We start from the raw sequence: 16,605 nt of genomic DNA on the forward strand, positions 1-16,605 counted from the left end.
GGCTTTTTTTGAAAAACAGGCTGCTTTAATTTTCATTGTTGGATGAGGAGAACTACACCCATTGTCTACAAATAGAGACACATAATGTCAAGGGGTGTGTGTGTGTGTGTGTGTGTGTGTGTGTGTGTGTGTGTGTGTGTGTGTGTGTGTGTGTGTGTGTGTGTGTGTGTGTGTGTGTGTGTGTGTGTGTCACCACCACCTTGGTAGAACTCCAACAGCAACAGATGCATAGTCCTCAGCCAGCAGCTGCAAGCTGTTTGAAATATTTCATACATCTAAAACAAAAATGTCATCATCCCAGTGTTAGGTAATAATCTGCATGGGTCACTGGCAATCAGCCAACCGCTTTTCAAAAGTTTAAACGTTTCCAAAACACAGTGACTCATAATGTGACGCCAGGCTCAGATTACAACATCTTCAGGTCAACTGCTTACTGTCCATATGCTCATTCATTAGCGCGTCTGATCGACTGAGCTGGGGTAGCCTGAGCCCGGGTTAGGAGACACTATCACGTCATAATCAACACAAAAACACTCAGCTGGAGCCCAAAGGAGGTTCTGTTGATTATTAAGATGTACCCATGCAGGCGAGGTGCAGGGGATAGGCCTGGAGACAGTAAGGGGAGGAGAGAACAGAAAGCTTCAACTGATCACACTGAACTAATCACACCGCTGTTTCTGCGCTACATCTGCTGGGTGGAGTTCCCGTTCCAGGTGTTGTTTTCGTCCTCGCTGTCCTCCTGAGTCCGGAGCCGGCAGATTTTCCCATCCTTCTTGAAGTCCTTGGGCCGCTTCTCCACAGTTTCTCTGATGGCAGGACAACACAGTGAGTGAATCACCACAATACAGACCTAAACTGACTCAATAATATCAAAGTGTCACACAACAGCAGCAACAGCCACCATAAGCTCCACATCCTCTGATTGAAGGACGACCCTGCTCTCCACTGAGCCACAGTCTTATGTTCCCCAGACTGCACATACATGTACTTGGATCTGAAATGTACCTCTTCGCTTTGTCGGAGGCCGATGCCGAGTTGGTGTAGGAGCCGGACGGCTGGCCGGGGCCTCTGGATGTTGCTGCGGGGGGGGGCGGGGTAGCAAAGAGGAAGGAGCTGAGGAATCTCCACACAGCCAGCAGAGGGTAGAGGAGTGTGCCCAGAACGGCCCAGATACCACCATCAGAGGACTGGATCACTGTGTTAGCGGGCCGGCTGGACTGCTAGAAGGGAGAGCATCCAAATAATGAGGATACAACAAGACGCGATTTAAGCTAACCTCATGCCAACTCCAGCGCTGCACTAAACGCACAGACTTGGGACTGAACATCAGATCATTTGCTAAAATACTGAATGAGTGTTGAATGAAAGTAGAGGATGGCGGCCTATAGCCTCACTCCGATCAACCGGATTTCTTGCCAGGTCCACCAATTCTAATCTGTGTGATTTACACGGACCCACTTCATCGTCTTTTAGTCAATTAACCGAAAGACACCGTTTTCAAACAGAGGGATTTTTCTGTTATTTACAGATAAGACATTAAGTTAGGAGGGACCACACTAATCTACGATCACATTCGATGCTGACTTCTCTCCTTTATGTCTCAAGTGCAAAATAGAGACGGTAGTCTCGCCCAATGCCTGTGGTCTAGCTAGAAAATACAGAGGCTCTGGCATATTGTAGGACAATAAATGAATAAAATCTAGAAAGTGATCCAATACGCATGCTATTTGAGATACCAAATGGCTTTATTACAGGTAAATAAAGTGGTGAAACCTTCCTAAAACACAGTGGCATAAGGTCACCCGTAAACACTGCTTTGGTCTATTCGTATGCTTCAGGGACGACTTTGGTTACGTGGAGAGTGGGTGACACATGGAAGAGGGGCTCTGGTCTACTCACTGGCAGAAGCACGATGGAAGCACTCGGAGCCAGTTCCAGCTCCAGCAGAGTCTTGTCCAGGTCTTCACTGGTGAACTCCCGCCGAGGGAACATGGTCGCCAGGGAGAAGTTTCCGTAGCGCTTTCCAACTTCCTGAGACAGAACCAGCACAAAAGCGTACTCACAGGTGTGACCGTGTGATGTGGAAACATTGGGTCACAGAGATCCTACAACACCAGGGGCCTGTAGCACCAGCATCCTGCTGTCTTTGGGATTGATTGAGGCTTTCTGGCTCACTTTTAACCTTGGTTACGGACTTTTAACCTTGGTAACCGACTACCGACCCATCAGATCAGAGATACCATTAGAGTCATCGTTGGTACAGGACGACAGGGACAAGACAGCTGGAGTAGAGTAAGAGCACATTCGGGTTCTCTGACAGAGCCTCTCACCAATACATAACGACAATCAGAAATTACTTTTAATCGTGCAAAATTGAGAATAACATGAGGAGACTTTGTAAAACTAGGATTAGAAACATGATTTCTAAATGTTTCAGTCAGATAGAGCCCTTATCTTCCCCTCTAAACTTCACCTATTGTATTTGCACCACATGGTCATAATACTCTGTATACTAAAGACATAATCACCACACTTATTATAGCCGTACTTTATTATCTGGTTATGTGATTATGTTGTATACATTTCCCCTCATTAAATATCACATTCTGCTGTTACCGTTTCATCTCATTTCATTTGAAGTACTTCTATTCATGCTTCTGATGGTTCTCTTTCAAATAAAGCACTCGTAGCCGGACCAGGTCCAGTAGACAACCAGCTCCATGGAGCCAGTTATCCACATTCACCACTGGTAGGCTCAGTGAGCAGCAGGTAACCCAAGGAGAGCCACGCTAAGCTCACCTGGCTGTGAGATACAGGCCCCGGGAAGTGAGACCACCAAGCCGGTAAACCTCTGCATTAATGCTCCACAATGACTTCACTGTATCAGAAGAAACAGCAAGCACAAACGCTTTTGAAGAAATTCCCTCCAGGTCCTGAGACGACATGTTCATGAGAACGGGACGGACGGACAGACGGGTATCAGGAAGTGTCTGTGTCTATGTGTATATGTACTAGTACTCCTGTGAACTGTCATGGACAAATACATGTATGTGCTGTTTTAACACTACAGTGATATGAACGGCACCGACCTTTCAGCTGTAGGCCTTTATGTCAAATACTATGAAATTGCCAGTTACCAGATCTGAGTCCCCCCTGCAAATGTCCCCACAAAACACAACACGGCTGTGTGTGACACATGCTACTAAAACATCTTTCAACTCAAAGATGGTGTACTTTCAAGATGAATCCTTACGCTCCCGAAAAAAAAAAATATGACCACAAGTATAACAGAGGTGCATCAGAATGATCCATTTTCCCCAGTTCTAGGATTAAAAACGTAGTTTATGGTGATGGTGAATCCTGGTCTTCTAGAGAAAAGAGTGATTTATTCCGTTGAGGAAATCATGTGAAAATAAAACACACCATGGAGCAGAAGCACAGCGGCATTATGAAATACTTTGGTCAAACCTGAACAGCAAAGTTGCGAGCCTCCTGCAGTCTGCTCTGTGAGGGGAACTGGTTGGTGAAGGAGGAGCCGTCTGGGAGGCGGAACTGTATCCTCGCTATGGTACTGACATCACACACACACACACACACACACACACACACACGGTAAATGAGCCTTTCATTGGTAATTGTACACTCGTGGAAAGGCTTTCTAAAAATAATTTAGACCATTTTTCACAGTGGAGTCCCACTGACCTGAATGCAATGAAGCCATTATCAATGTTACAGATGTGCACTCATAGATATGATCATTCTGTCTGCTCGTTTGTCCTTCAACTATGGGACATACCTCCACATGGACACTTCATTCAAACTTCAACATGTGCAGCTTCTTTAACAACGCTGTGCTTCCTTTTTAACATCGTTAGTAATTCTTGAAATATTCAACACGAATGGACAGAATGCTAACACATGTAGTTGGGTTCATTTGGACCGGACCGAGGGAAGCAATTATATATTGGAGCATTTGAGTTCTGGTCCGGTTCATGTTCGACTGCTTTAGGCTACAAAACAAATAGAATAGACATCCTGCAGTGCTGGCAGCCACAACAGTTAGTGTATATATGACTCCTTTACCTCCTCTCCCTGACCACTGCCTCCTTCCTGGCCTCCTGCTCTGCCTGTCTGGCCTGCAGTAGGGCCTGCTTGGCAGTCTTGTCCTCCTCCTGGGTTTTGGCATAGCGAGCTGCTCTGTCTGCTCGGTCCTGCAGGACAGAGGGACAAACCTCATGTTATCCTCTTTGTAGAGCTTAAAAATCACAGGAATACTTGGAGTACCATTCCAATCTCATCTACAAATACCTGAGTTTTAGAACTGACACCAAAAACTCAAATCTCTTTGATTCCTCCCTTTTGATGTCCACAAGTAAAGACGGAACCCTGATCCTTCTAGAACTGTAATAGCTCACATTGTAACTCCTGCACACACGTCTCCACAGCACTACTCCATCAGTACAACACAGACATGTCATACTCACCAACAGGGCTGATGGGAAAAAAAACATCAACACCATTATTTTTGTATTGAGATCACAACCATTGAAAACAATTACTCGGTGACTTTGGAAGCATCGTACGTTTAGAAAGGACATGTTGTAGCCTGCGTTTTAAAGTTAGATGCATCCGTCTGGTGCGCCGAGAGCTAAATTAAGAGGCTAGATCTATGAAGAACTCTGCGCTGTTGAAAGCAATTTAATCAGAAACACATTGGTTGAATAGATATGAATGGAGATGAAACCATAGAGCCGACATCACCGCACACATGCACTGAGGACAGTTTCACCGGCAGCAGGACAGAGGATGAAGAGAGCTCTAAGTGCCGAGGTCTGGGCGAGGGGAACTGTAAAGCACCAGGGTTCTCTGGGTCCAGATACAACAGCGTCTGGGTCCGCCTATTACTGACCCCTGGTCTACAGAGATCAATCCCACCGACTTTAGCACCAAGAAAAAAAACTCAGCACCCTCTAGTGGACGGAAAAAGCAGTTGCTACCAAAAGGTTAAGTTGGTATTTGCAATTGGGGATGTCGCCACCATTGCTTCACGAACACACAATTCAAATGATTAAGAAATAAAAGATTGCATGTATTTATGTATTATAAACTGCTAAGACCTAGTGTAGGAAGTTAAACAGCTCATAATTCATCTCTTATTATGTTGCTGTGAAAACATCTCCTTCAAACAACTGGATTTATGTAAGTTTCTCACCAAAAAACCTACATTTTACAAGATTACATTTGAACACATCATGATTAGAATTGACTTTCGTCCAATACTCATTTTTACTGAATGGAGCTTGAACGCACTATAATGTAAGTAAATTGAGCCTCCATAACTATGTACTTAACAGCTGCTGCTGTCAACCTTACTAGCGTAACCAGCTCTCCTCCTGTCGAGTTCAACACAGATTTGTTGTTGACATGTATCATTATCACACCAGCGACTAGAGAGCACCACATCGCATACTTTTACTGAATCTAGGCCGATGACGATCAGTAGTAAAACTTTTTTTCACACTATGATTAAACTGAGTAAACTCTCAAACACACACACACACACACACACACACACACACACACACACACACACACACACACACACACACACACACACACACGCGCCACAACACGTGTGTCATGTAAGTGTTTGTGAGAGGGAGAAGCAAAACACTTTTTAAAAAATGAGGTCATTAATATTTGTACTTGATATTGCGATATATTCATTTACAACATCCCACGTAGAGCAAGCCGCAATACATTGAGTACATTCAATAGATCGCCCACCCATAGCCCCAATCAGGGGTGGGCTTGAGCTCTGTTCACAACGATTTCCCATTATGAAAATTGGTCATAGTTTTTGAGGTTTTGGTGAAAACGGTTTGGCAAATCTTTGAGCTGGCACACCACACGATCATTCCACACATTTTGATGTATTCATGATGCACGTGTTGGCAATGTGGTGCGTGACAAGTAGCCCAGCCAAATTCCATATGAAAGATGAAGAACAAGACTATGCCCAACGATTAACAAGTAGAGTTGCCTACATAAAGATTTTGAAGAACAAAGGTTGTGAATGCTTCCAGAATTGTCCACTGCTATTCTCAGTTATTCTCATATAGTAGCGTGACAACTGGATTTCACTTCCACATGTATTCCTGTGATCTGTGCTGTGCTCTTTAGGTCGGGCAGACATGAGACACAGATGAGCTTACCAAGGCAATCTGCTGTTTGACCCGGTCCCTGGCAGCCTTCTCCTCAGCCTTCTCCCTGTTCCTTTCCTCCAGGAGTCGCTTGGTCCTGTCCCCTTCCTGTTTCTTCTTCAAGTCCTGCACGTCCTTCCCCATCTTCCGCCGCTCTACTTCCGCTTTGATCTCCTTCTGAATCACAGGCGACACACAGGTAGGTCAGGGGCCCTGTTTGAATCCAAACGTGCACACACACTGGCACAAAGTCTGTAAAGTAACTGCTTTTGTAAAAACAATGAAAACTATGTATTTCTTTGCATTAAAGTAACTTTTGCAAAGCAGTGGTGAGAGCAGCCTCTGCTGCCACATGTTGTTATTACAGGATGCTGTTAATGTGAGAGATGCACAGGTAGCACATTATTACTATTATATTTATGGTCTTGCCTCCTGCCGTGGTTCTGTCATATTCATTGAATGTGTTGTAACTCTGTACACATGACATTTATCACACTTCTGTCCATCCTGATAGAGGATCCCTCCTCTGTTGCTCTCCCTAAGGTCTCTTCCTCTTTTCTCCCCATTAAAGGGGTTTTGGGGAGTTTTTCCTGTTCTGATGTGAGGGTCAAAGGTCAGATGATGTCGCATGAGTACAGATTGTAAAGCCCTCCGAGGAAAGATTTGTGATTTTGGGCTATACAAAAATAAATGTAATTGAATTGAAAGGAGAACAGACTTTGACTCACAGGAAAGGAAACATCAAATGTCTTCAGGTGAGGTGACAGTAACGTGTACTGTACATAGTTCATGTACTAGTACAGAACACACTACTTTCAGAAATGTGTGTGTTCTGAACACAGTTCTTAAAAGGCATGTGACTGTTACACATGTTAATCAACAGGAGCAGTTAAGCTCTGCTTTACAGTTACATGTGCCTCAGTGATGCTGTAATGGACACAGACTGCGTTAGGGCTTAGCTGGTGCAGATCTGAGATGTGTGCATGGAGTGAGGCGGTTACAGAGCAGCTGCTCTCATAGCTGTCGTGCTCACTGTCGCTGGTCGACACCAAAATGAAGCATGCGGAGTTGAGGGAGCGCCACACATCCAGCTTAACACTGACGATAGAGGGTAACAAATGAGTTTCCTTACAGCTTTGGGAGGAATCTAATCATGTGTCTGTTCAATAACAAATATCACAAATATTTATATATTTCAAATAATGGGGGGGAGTAACCCATGAATAATATGAACTACTATCTTGTGCCCATAACAGGTCGTCTCCTTACCTCTTCTTCTCCTTTCTTCTTTTGTTCTTGCCTCTCCTCCAGCCTCTTGGTTAACCTGACAGGACAATATCACATCTACCTTAACAATGATAAATGTAACAATGCATGAATGCTACCACCTTCCTCACATAAGAGTCATTTCCGTTTTAATTCATCACAATCTCGGCAGTTTAAAGATTCTGAACTACAGGCTGATTGGTTGGTTGAACTTCAGGTTATATGTCATTGATTGATGTAGCTATTCATAGTTTAATTCGATTTATAGATTTACATTATATTGACAACTTCAATACGAGTGAAATAAGGTCAGTATGAAAATCAGTAAGCCTTACTAACTGTAATGAAATTCAGTATCCTGGCTAATTAGCTGGGTTAAGCTAGAGCAGCTAATGTACGCTAAGACAGAAACGCTGGCAACCGCAAACGAGACGCTTACCGGAGCCCGGCAGCACTTTCAGTCAGCAGACCCTTGTTGTGTGTATTGGGTTGTGTGTATTCTGCCAACACCTCAACACAAAGCACATTTCCTGTCTAGAATGTTGAGAGCTTGACATGTATGTAGGCTCCTACCTTTCCACCTTAGCGTCCAGGTTGCTTTCACTCTCAGTAGCAGGATCTGAAGATGCATTCTCTGCAGGAGTCACTGTGGCTGGAAGGCTGCTATCAGCTACCGTGTTGGAGAGGGATGCTATGTGGAAAGAATTGAGTTAACTCGCTTATTGACACCTTATTGACACCAAAATCATGACTTTTTGCTGACAATTAATTGTCATACAATTAATTGCAATTAACGTTTTAATCATATTTTTCTGTTCCTATTATGACACACAGTGGGGCTGAAACCAAAACAAAGATTGTACATAGTATGCCAGACTAGCTCATTCATCTGGCAAACAAACACATAGCTAATGTTAGCTTTAGCCAACGTCAGCTAACGCTGTTGCTGCATTACTAAGAAAAGAATGAAAGACATTCATGCACTTCGCTCAGCTGTGATGTTACAAATATATCAAACTAATACAGGCTCATGTCTCCTCTTTCTTGGAATAATTTAAAATCAATCGTATGTTCATATTTAAACATTCACTATTAAATAAATGTTTCCTCCCAAACTGACCAAAGTAACCGTCTGTCACTCAAACAAATCTCAAAATAAAAGTTACTGGACAAATAAAATCCAACTGAAAATGAATTGCAGTACATCTTACATTATATAACATGTTTTACTTTCTCAGAAGAAAACAGGTGCAACATATCCATATAACAACACCCCTTACGTAATTTACATAAAACTGTTTTGTCAGTAACCCACCCGGCCCGTTATGAGAGCCATCAACCCACACCCAACTGCCAACTGAATGCATTATGGTAGCACAAGGCGACATGAGAGTGAGAGTGAGAGTGAGAGCGAGAGCGAGAGTGAGAGTGTGTGTGTGTGTGTGTGTGTGTGTGTGTGTGTGTGTGTGTGTGTGTGTGTGACCATCATGCAGCACCTGTGTAGATTTGAAATGCAAAAGGAAGATATGAGACTGATTGGCAGGTCAACCGTCACGGGCGATCAGCTGACTACCAGCCGGTTGTGATCTGTGGCCAATCCATCGGAGCATCTCTAATATTGAGAGACTGTCTGTAAAATGTATGCTGGTATCTCCCACTTCTATGACGGCTAGTTTCTACAGTGACCTGACAATGAGGACAGCAAAGTCTAAACATCTGTGCCTTTAATTCCCCCATGCTGAAAATGGAAACTGATTAAAAGCAGTCTATTATAAAAGTACCCTGATAAATGAGGTGCACAGAACTCTCCTTTTCGGACTTACTAGATATGATCCAGACTCACTCACCTTTTGCCGTTTGTGGTACTGCTGCAGATTCTGTGGCTGACCTAACAGGCATTGCTGGAGCTGGGACTGGAGCTGTGCTATCAAGTGGGCTGGCCTCCGCAGGCCCGCTTGCCTCTAGTAACACTGTCCCACCTCCAATCTGCTGAGCATGCATCTGTCAGGAAAACAGGGAGAAGGATCATTACCAGAAAGACCACCACGTAGATTCACTAGATTCACTAGCAGTAGCTCAGGTGTTAGAGTCCTGGCCTCATGTTTTGGGTTTGGATATACTTCAATTGAACTATGGCAAAGTCATTGTCTTGGACCCACGAAGGTCTGTAGAGAATGTCATTGCAATTCAAATAACAATAAAATGAAAAATAAAAATGTTGAGATATTTCTGTCAGGACCAAAGTAGTGGACTGACCAACCAACATTGCCATGCGTGTGTTCCTTGGGGTGCTGTGGATAGCTGGATACAAACATGTGAAAGGTTTGAAAAAAACAGCGAGCTCCTTGCAAATCACACCGTTTGAACCTTTGTGGCCGTACCTGCTTAACTCTGTTGAATCTTTTCAGCAGTTCTTCAGCAGACACACAGCCAGCGATGACTTCCAGGGGGATCCCATTCTCCCCGATGAAGAAGCTGGAGGGTATGCACACCACTGGATCTTCACACGGGTGGGGGGGGTGGGGTTAAGGAACAAGCTCCCAGCAAATGACATTTTGTTGCGTTTACAGAGTATAAATAGCACTCTTCACTGATCACATACACCTCCGCCATAGAAATAACTGAAAGCTAATGAATGATAAACAATGCTAATAGTCTTAGTAAGACTAATTTATGAGATGCCCTGTCAAAAGTCTGACTCAAAGTTCTAATTATGAGATAGTAAATGAACAGAGATGACCCGAGTTTGTCATTGTATACTTTAAAGTGTAACTTCATCCGTAGGTTTGAGCCTAAGTCCACCCGCTGCACAATATTAAAACTGCTAAAGAGTAGGCAAAGGGCTGAGAAACCACACCCACAGAATATGACAAGAAACTCAACTCATTGTTGACAAACATGACAGTACAGTAAAGAAACACAATAGAGTACACTAAAGCTACATCCACACTAATACGTTGTTTTTTTGTTTAAAACGATCTCCGTCCACACAAAGTTTCGGCATCGTTTTCAAAATGATCTCCGTCAAGACTAAAACACCTGACAACAAATATCACATGACTATTCACGTACACTGGGCATGTTGGTGACGGTGTAAACAGGAAGTAGATTGGTTGCTTAGTTGAAAACAATATGACATATAGTATATAGTAGTCTTTAATAATGAAAGGTCGTGTTTGATACTTAAGATCTTCCTCTAAAATATTCCTCTATAAACTCAAACAGATACATTCCGTAGAAAGTTTTAGAAGTTTTATTTTTCAGACTTTTTCATACTTAGCTACAGCGCTGCGTGCGTCTTGCTCTATCTTTCTCTCTCTCACATACATCAAACTTATACATAAAGGTTTACTAGATCATGGATCCATAAATGTGGTGAACACACGTCTCTCACTCATTCCCTCAGTTTTGTTGTCTGTTCTCACTCGTAGCTCTGCTGGTGGCTGAAGTCTCTGTCCTACTGGAGAGCATTTACTGCTTTAGTTCCTTTATAGTTTAAGTGTGTGGACTTCACAATAGTTGTGCAGAACAAAATAAGCATTAATAAGAAAAGGAAAGTCCTCCGTTTTGTGTCTGTCCTCCTCAAAGCCGCTAACCGTGACTTCAGACGTCCGCTCCGTAGGTCTGATAACGCCGCTGGACACGCCGCTCACTAATCGCTACAATAACAGCTGCTTTCTCCACAAACAGTAAATGCAGACTTTAACTGGACAACAGCTGCTAGTAAAGACAACAAGGTCAGCAACACCTGTAATCAGTTGTCCATGTTGAATTAACCTGGTAGCCGATCGGTAATCAATGCTGTTGTTGTTTGTGATTTTCCGGGAAAGGGTCACGTGATAGGGGGCGTGACGAATCAGGGAAGGACACCTCATGACTGCTAAGAACCAATCAAGTAGATTGTTTCCAAACTAATGCGTTTACGAGCGTCCACACTACGAGGTAACCCCGGAGTTTTCAAACTCGTCAGTCCTCTGGAGCGTTTTTTAAACTTATCCATTTTCTTTGTTTTAAAACTCCGGCCTAGTGTGGACGTAGCAAAACATATGTGTTTTCAGAAGGAAACGTAGTAGTGTGGACATGTCCTAAACAAACAGTAATAAAACACAGTGAAGAAACACAGTGATGAAACCCAATAGAGTAAAGTAAAGAAACACAGTAGGACACAGTAAAGAAACAGTGCAGCACAGTAAAGTCAGTAAATGTCTAGTATCACGTTTACTGAGACGTCTATCCGGGACATCTCTAATATCACGTCTATTCTACAAAACCTGCCTGTGGACAGTAGTATAAGACAGTAGTGGCTTAGGTCAAGAGTAGCTATCGGTCCAATGAACACAGCGTTGTAATGGGTAGTGCAACTATTAACTTTCCTCTGAGATTAGTCAGTAAAAGTTGCTCCACACTAATTCATATGAAGAAGAAATTGTAAATATTTCGGACGACAAAAAAAGATACAGATCTGAGAGAACTGCACACATGGCTCGCTGTGGAAAGAAATGTTGCAGCATCAAACGTTGGATCTCAATACACATAAACACATCCTTTCTTTAATGTAAAACTATTTACTTTACACACCTGTCAAATTGATTGTGTTGAATAAGTAGCTGTTGTGATAAATGGTAAAAAATGATTTTACTGGCAATGACAGATCAGTCTGTTGCGAGTTGAGAGTGTGAACTGTTAAACAGAGAGGCATTCTAGGGTGCAGAGACTCATTTACATTTGAAAGAACAAATTCAATTTAAAGATCACATATTATGCTAAATGTGCTTTTTCATGGTGTCTCTGGTGCATCTACAGACACCCTCTCTCTCATTCTGTCCGGCTCCATCTATCAGAAAACCTGTGTAAACTGAGCCGCTGGTAGAACGTCCTCCACCTAGGTGACCCTGCCCATGGAGTAGCTGCTGAAGCTATCGCTGTCCGCCATTTTGATTTCTTCGCTATCTATTAGTTTCTGTTTATTTAACAGATTGTTTGCCTGTTAACATTAGCATACTGAGCTGTGTATTTAGGAATCCCACTGCTATTCTTGGCAAGACCCGCCCCCCATGCAGCATTCAAGTGCCAGGATTGGCCAGGCGTCCATGCTCCCCGAAGTAGTGGTAACTTGATTTGTTCGGGTACATTGCCCTGAACAAACGGGCTCTCCTGACCCCAACTACTCGAGGTCAATGCCTAAACTTAACCAATCGCCTCTGATTCAACCAGCTATGCAGGCGGGGTCTTGTATGGAGCCAAATCCAGGTCAATAGCTTTGATCATTAAAAAAAAAGAAAGAAATTGAAACTGAAAGCTCAAATTTTGGTCTTGAACTTTCAAAAATACAACAATGTATTCAAACTAAAATAAGTGAAGGAGAAGTTTTTGGGAGTTAAATATAAATATATTATAAATATAATATTGATTCAGTTCTGGATTTGTTTTGAATGAAATATTTATTAAATTTTTCACTTTCATATATATTTTAATATTTGAAGTCATATTTTTTAGCAGCAGATTTTATATTTTCAGATTCAGATCTTATTTTTTTACAGTCTCAAATCTCTTTTTTTTGCATTTCAGATCTTTTTTTAATTTTCAGATTGTATTTCTTCAGTTTCAGACTTTTGGCCTTGATCTGGCATGGGGGGCGTGGCATCAACTGAGAGAGGCGTGTAATCATGAGTGACAGCATAACAAAGAAGGCTGAGGACTTCCTCAACCATGTTGCCTTCAGGCCTACAGCCTATTCTCACTGTTACCTACAGTGAGAATTATGACTCAGTACTTTCTATACACCATATTCACGTAATTGGAAGTAAAAAGATTGACGTCGGTGACAAAGTTCTGTTTAGCAAGCTGTTCTGGACCGTAATTGGCACGAATCGCAGTATAAGAGCAATAAACTATGCCAGACAGTGCCGTTCAACAACGCACTTTAATATCTGACGTTTCGCACTCACAGGGCTCACAGTCGGGCCTGCATGAGCCGGGCGTGGCTGCTGATGGACACCTCGTCTCCGTGCTGACCGTATTACACGTGGTAAGTCAGACAGGACGCTGTAGCGAGGCTCTAAGGGGTGGGGTTTTGCCGGGACGCTGCTACAACGCAGCGGGGTACCCGATCCTGAGAACGTGAGCCCCCCCCCCTCACTAGGGGAGCCACGCCCTTATCCTCCGGGACAAAAAGCCATTCGACTATGTCCTCAGATTAGACAATCCGCTAAATTTAAGCATATTACTAAGCAGAGTAAAATAAACTAACCCGTGGCGCAATGAAAGTGAGGGCCAGCGCGCCAGCTGAGGTGGGATCCCGGCCCCGTAGGGTCGGGGACACTACCGGCCCGTCTCGTCTGCACCGTCGGAGTGGAGCGTGAGCGATAGGACCCGAAAGATGGTGAACTATGCCTGGGCAGGGCGATGCCAGAGGAAACTCTGGTGGAGGCCCGTAGCGGTCCTGACGTGCAAATCGGTCTTCCGACCTGGGTATAGGGGCGAAAGACTAATCAAACCATCTAGTAGCCGGTTCCCTCAGGATAGCTGGCGCTCAGAGTCTCGCAGTTTTTTTTTTCCAATGCATTCATGTGAATATGGTGTATAAAAAGACACGCATAGCTGTAAGGACAACGACAAAGACTGAGCCCCGCTGTTTAGCTAAGTTAATGGCATCAGGAATTGAGCCCTCAAACCAAAGCATCTTTACGAGCTGTGTTCTCTGTCTCTCGTTTGGTGACACTGTGATCCACCTAAGAGTTTTTTTCAAATGATCAAAACTATTGGCCTGGATTTGGCTCCATAGTCTTGCCGAGAAGAGCAGTAAGATTCAGAATAGCACTACTGCGCTGCTAATGTGGCTGGCTTTGATTGTAGGTCCACAGGTTGGAGTAATGTAGTAAAAGGTTTTTTCCATGTTGTCTTTTGTGAAACTGAGTACTGACATGTAGCTAAGCAGGCCTTGTTTACATGCATGCTGGTCTCTGTGTGTTGCTGCTCTATCGATGGTGTGTAGATTTGCAAAATCAGTGATTCCTTTGCTTCGCAACCTTGAGAAGCTTTGATTAGTTAGCACCACTCACTAACTTCCTCATGCCGGTAATACGGGGAAGATCGGCTCCTTTGAAAAAGATGCGAGCTAGAATAACTTTATGAGTATTATGTGTTTAGATTTTGGCACTGTGTTTATTGCTATGCAGCAATTCACCAAGACAAATTCCTTGTAAGTGCTATAAAACGATTAACGTAGCAAGTGAGTGGGCGAGCAGGGAAACAGAGAGAGAGAGCAGTGTGCAAGCTCAGAGGAGAAATCATCAGTAAAGTCAGCAAACGTCTTCTTTGTGCCAAACTCAGAGAGCAATTAAAAAAAACATTGCAACTAGGACTGGGGGGCAATGTGGAGAAAATCAAATATCACCAAATATTTTACCAAATACCTTGATATCGACATTGCAACGATATTGTAGGGTTGACTATTGGTGCTTTCCCAAAATATGTATACCTAATGAAGTTCGTATTAACAGAACATTTCTTTTCTTTTTTTTTTTTTAAGGGAAAACTAAATTATGTAAAATGTTACTTAATTAAGATTTCTCATTTAAGTTCATCTGACAACTTTTGAGACTAATCATTTTTCAAATTGAATTTCAAAACAGGCCAGGCAAGTATTGGCTTAATTCAGTACACTGAAGGAAATAGGATTGTTCAGGTCACAGGCACTTAAAGCTGTGGGGCATCATATTTTGCTTATGGGAGACTGGTGGGTATATTTTGAAGACAGTAAACTAAAGTACAATAAACATGTCAGTACCTCTTGGCATCGACTTTGATGGCCACACAACAGTTCTCTGCTTCCTCTGACACCGTGTCATCCTCCCAGCTGGAGATCAGCTGTGCTGACTGTTCATCTTCGTCTGAGGAAAGAGGCAGTGACAAGCAAGAGTGGTTCAGTTACAGCTCACTGCCAACACATTAACCGTCGTGTCAGACGAGGTTAGGGATACTACATTAAAGCTGCAATGGTGAAAGCGCTAACTAACTCCGTCACTGCTCATACTGGAGCCTATGACGCAATAATGACCCAAGTCTTAGTGGCGACGTATTAGTCGACCTGGCTAGGATAAGGTGTGTTACTGTAACGTTACCCGTCCAACTATCAATAAATCATTTGTAAAATAATGTATCTGGACTACCAACACCCACTTGGCCCGTCCTCTGTCTAGCGTTAAGTTAATCTGGTTAGGCTGTTAGACATTAGCATGACGTTAGCGTTCCATAGGCCAGTAAGTAACACTACAAGCGAACATAAAACGTTAACGTTAGCACATCATTGTACATATTTAGGTTACTGCTTCTGTCCTCTTAGGCCATCCTACTCAAACATGCATAACGACACGTATCGTGTCTTTGGCAGCTGGTTGGCCATGCTAGCTGGTCAATGGTTAAGTACGACAACAACCACGGCTAGCTAGCTAGCTAGCTAGCTCGCTTTAGCTGTTTTTTTTAATCACTCGTTACCTATGGAGGGTAGAGTTAGCTAGCTCGCTAATCGACACACATACCTGTAATGACAACGACAAAGACTGAGCCTCGCTGTTTAGCTAAATTAATGGCATCCGGAATTGAGCCCTCAAACCAAAGCATCTTTACGAGCTGTGTCGTCTGTCTCTTGTTTGGTGACACTGTGATCCACCCAAACTACAGAAACTCATGAAGCGAGGTCAGTCTGTCAGCTTCTACATCCGAGCCTGGACATCGAGCAGTGCGCTGATTAACCGGCAGGACTGAGTGAGACAGCTCAGGAACACACACACCACGAGTCATGTGACCGTTCCGTCATCTCTCATACTAAAAATACTAGGCCTATGTTTCGATTTATTTTTAACACAAACATGACACAATGAAAGTAGACAAAGAAAAGGTCTGGATTTGTTTACTCAACTGCAAAAGTATACATCTTCGGAAAGTAAGATTTGAAGACATGACAGCATGATCAGCAATTTGCATTAGGAGAAGAACTACGCTACCCAGCAAACCAAGAAACCTATAAAAGAAGCCCAGTGAGCACCAACCGGGTTTTCATCGTTGGTTCCTAGTAGAAAACTAGGTGATATAGTCTGACCGTCTCAGACCTCTCTTCAACCAGCTAAAATGCGGT

General features: G+C 43.2%; 1 protein-coding gene across 2 annotated transcripts; it reads right to left on the minus strand.

Moving 5' to 3' along the window:
* ubxn4 (UBX domain protein 4) lies at window positions 1-16,241 on the minus strand. Of its 2 annotated transcripts, none has more exons than XM_068725154.1 (13): window positions 16,010-16,241; window positions 15,259-15,361; window positions 11,928-11,956; window positions 9,851-9,969; window positions 9,317-9,470; window positions 8,043-8,160; window positions 7,473-7,527; window positions 6,216-6,380; window positions 4,084-4,211; window positions 3,469-3,571; window positions 1,900-2,031; window positions 1,006-1,217; window positions 1-806 (listed from the first exon to the last, which is right to left on the minus strand). In XM_068725154.1, exons 1-13 carry the CDS (start codon window positions 16,089-16,091, stop codon window positions 683-685), a joined length of 1,524 nt encoding a protein of 507 aa, XP_068581255.1. In that variant the 5' UTR covers window positions 16,092-16,241; the 3' UTR covers window positions 1-682. The 2 variants fall into 2 exon arrangements, with proteins under 2 accessions (XP_068581255.1, XP_068581254.1); XM_068725153.1 differs by having other exon boundaries at window positions 1,006-1,220.
* Between the last annotated feature and the right edge of the window lie 364 nt (window positions 16,242-16,605).

Source organism: Cebidichthys violaceus, unplaced genomic scaffold, assembly GCF_023349555.1.
Source record: "Cebidichthys violaceus isolate CVI_PGR_0920_01 unplaced genomic scaffold, fCebVio1.0.p SCAF_34, whole genome shotgun sequence".
In the NCBI taxonomy this organism is placed as follows: domain Eukaryota; kingdom Metazoa; phylum Chordata; class Actinopteri; order Perciformes; family Stichaeidae; genus Cebidichthys; species Cebidichthys violaceus.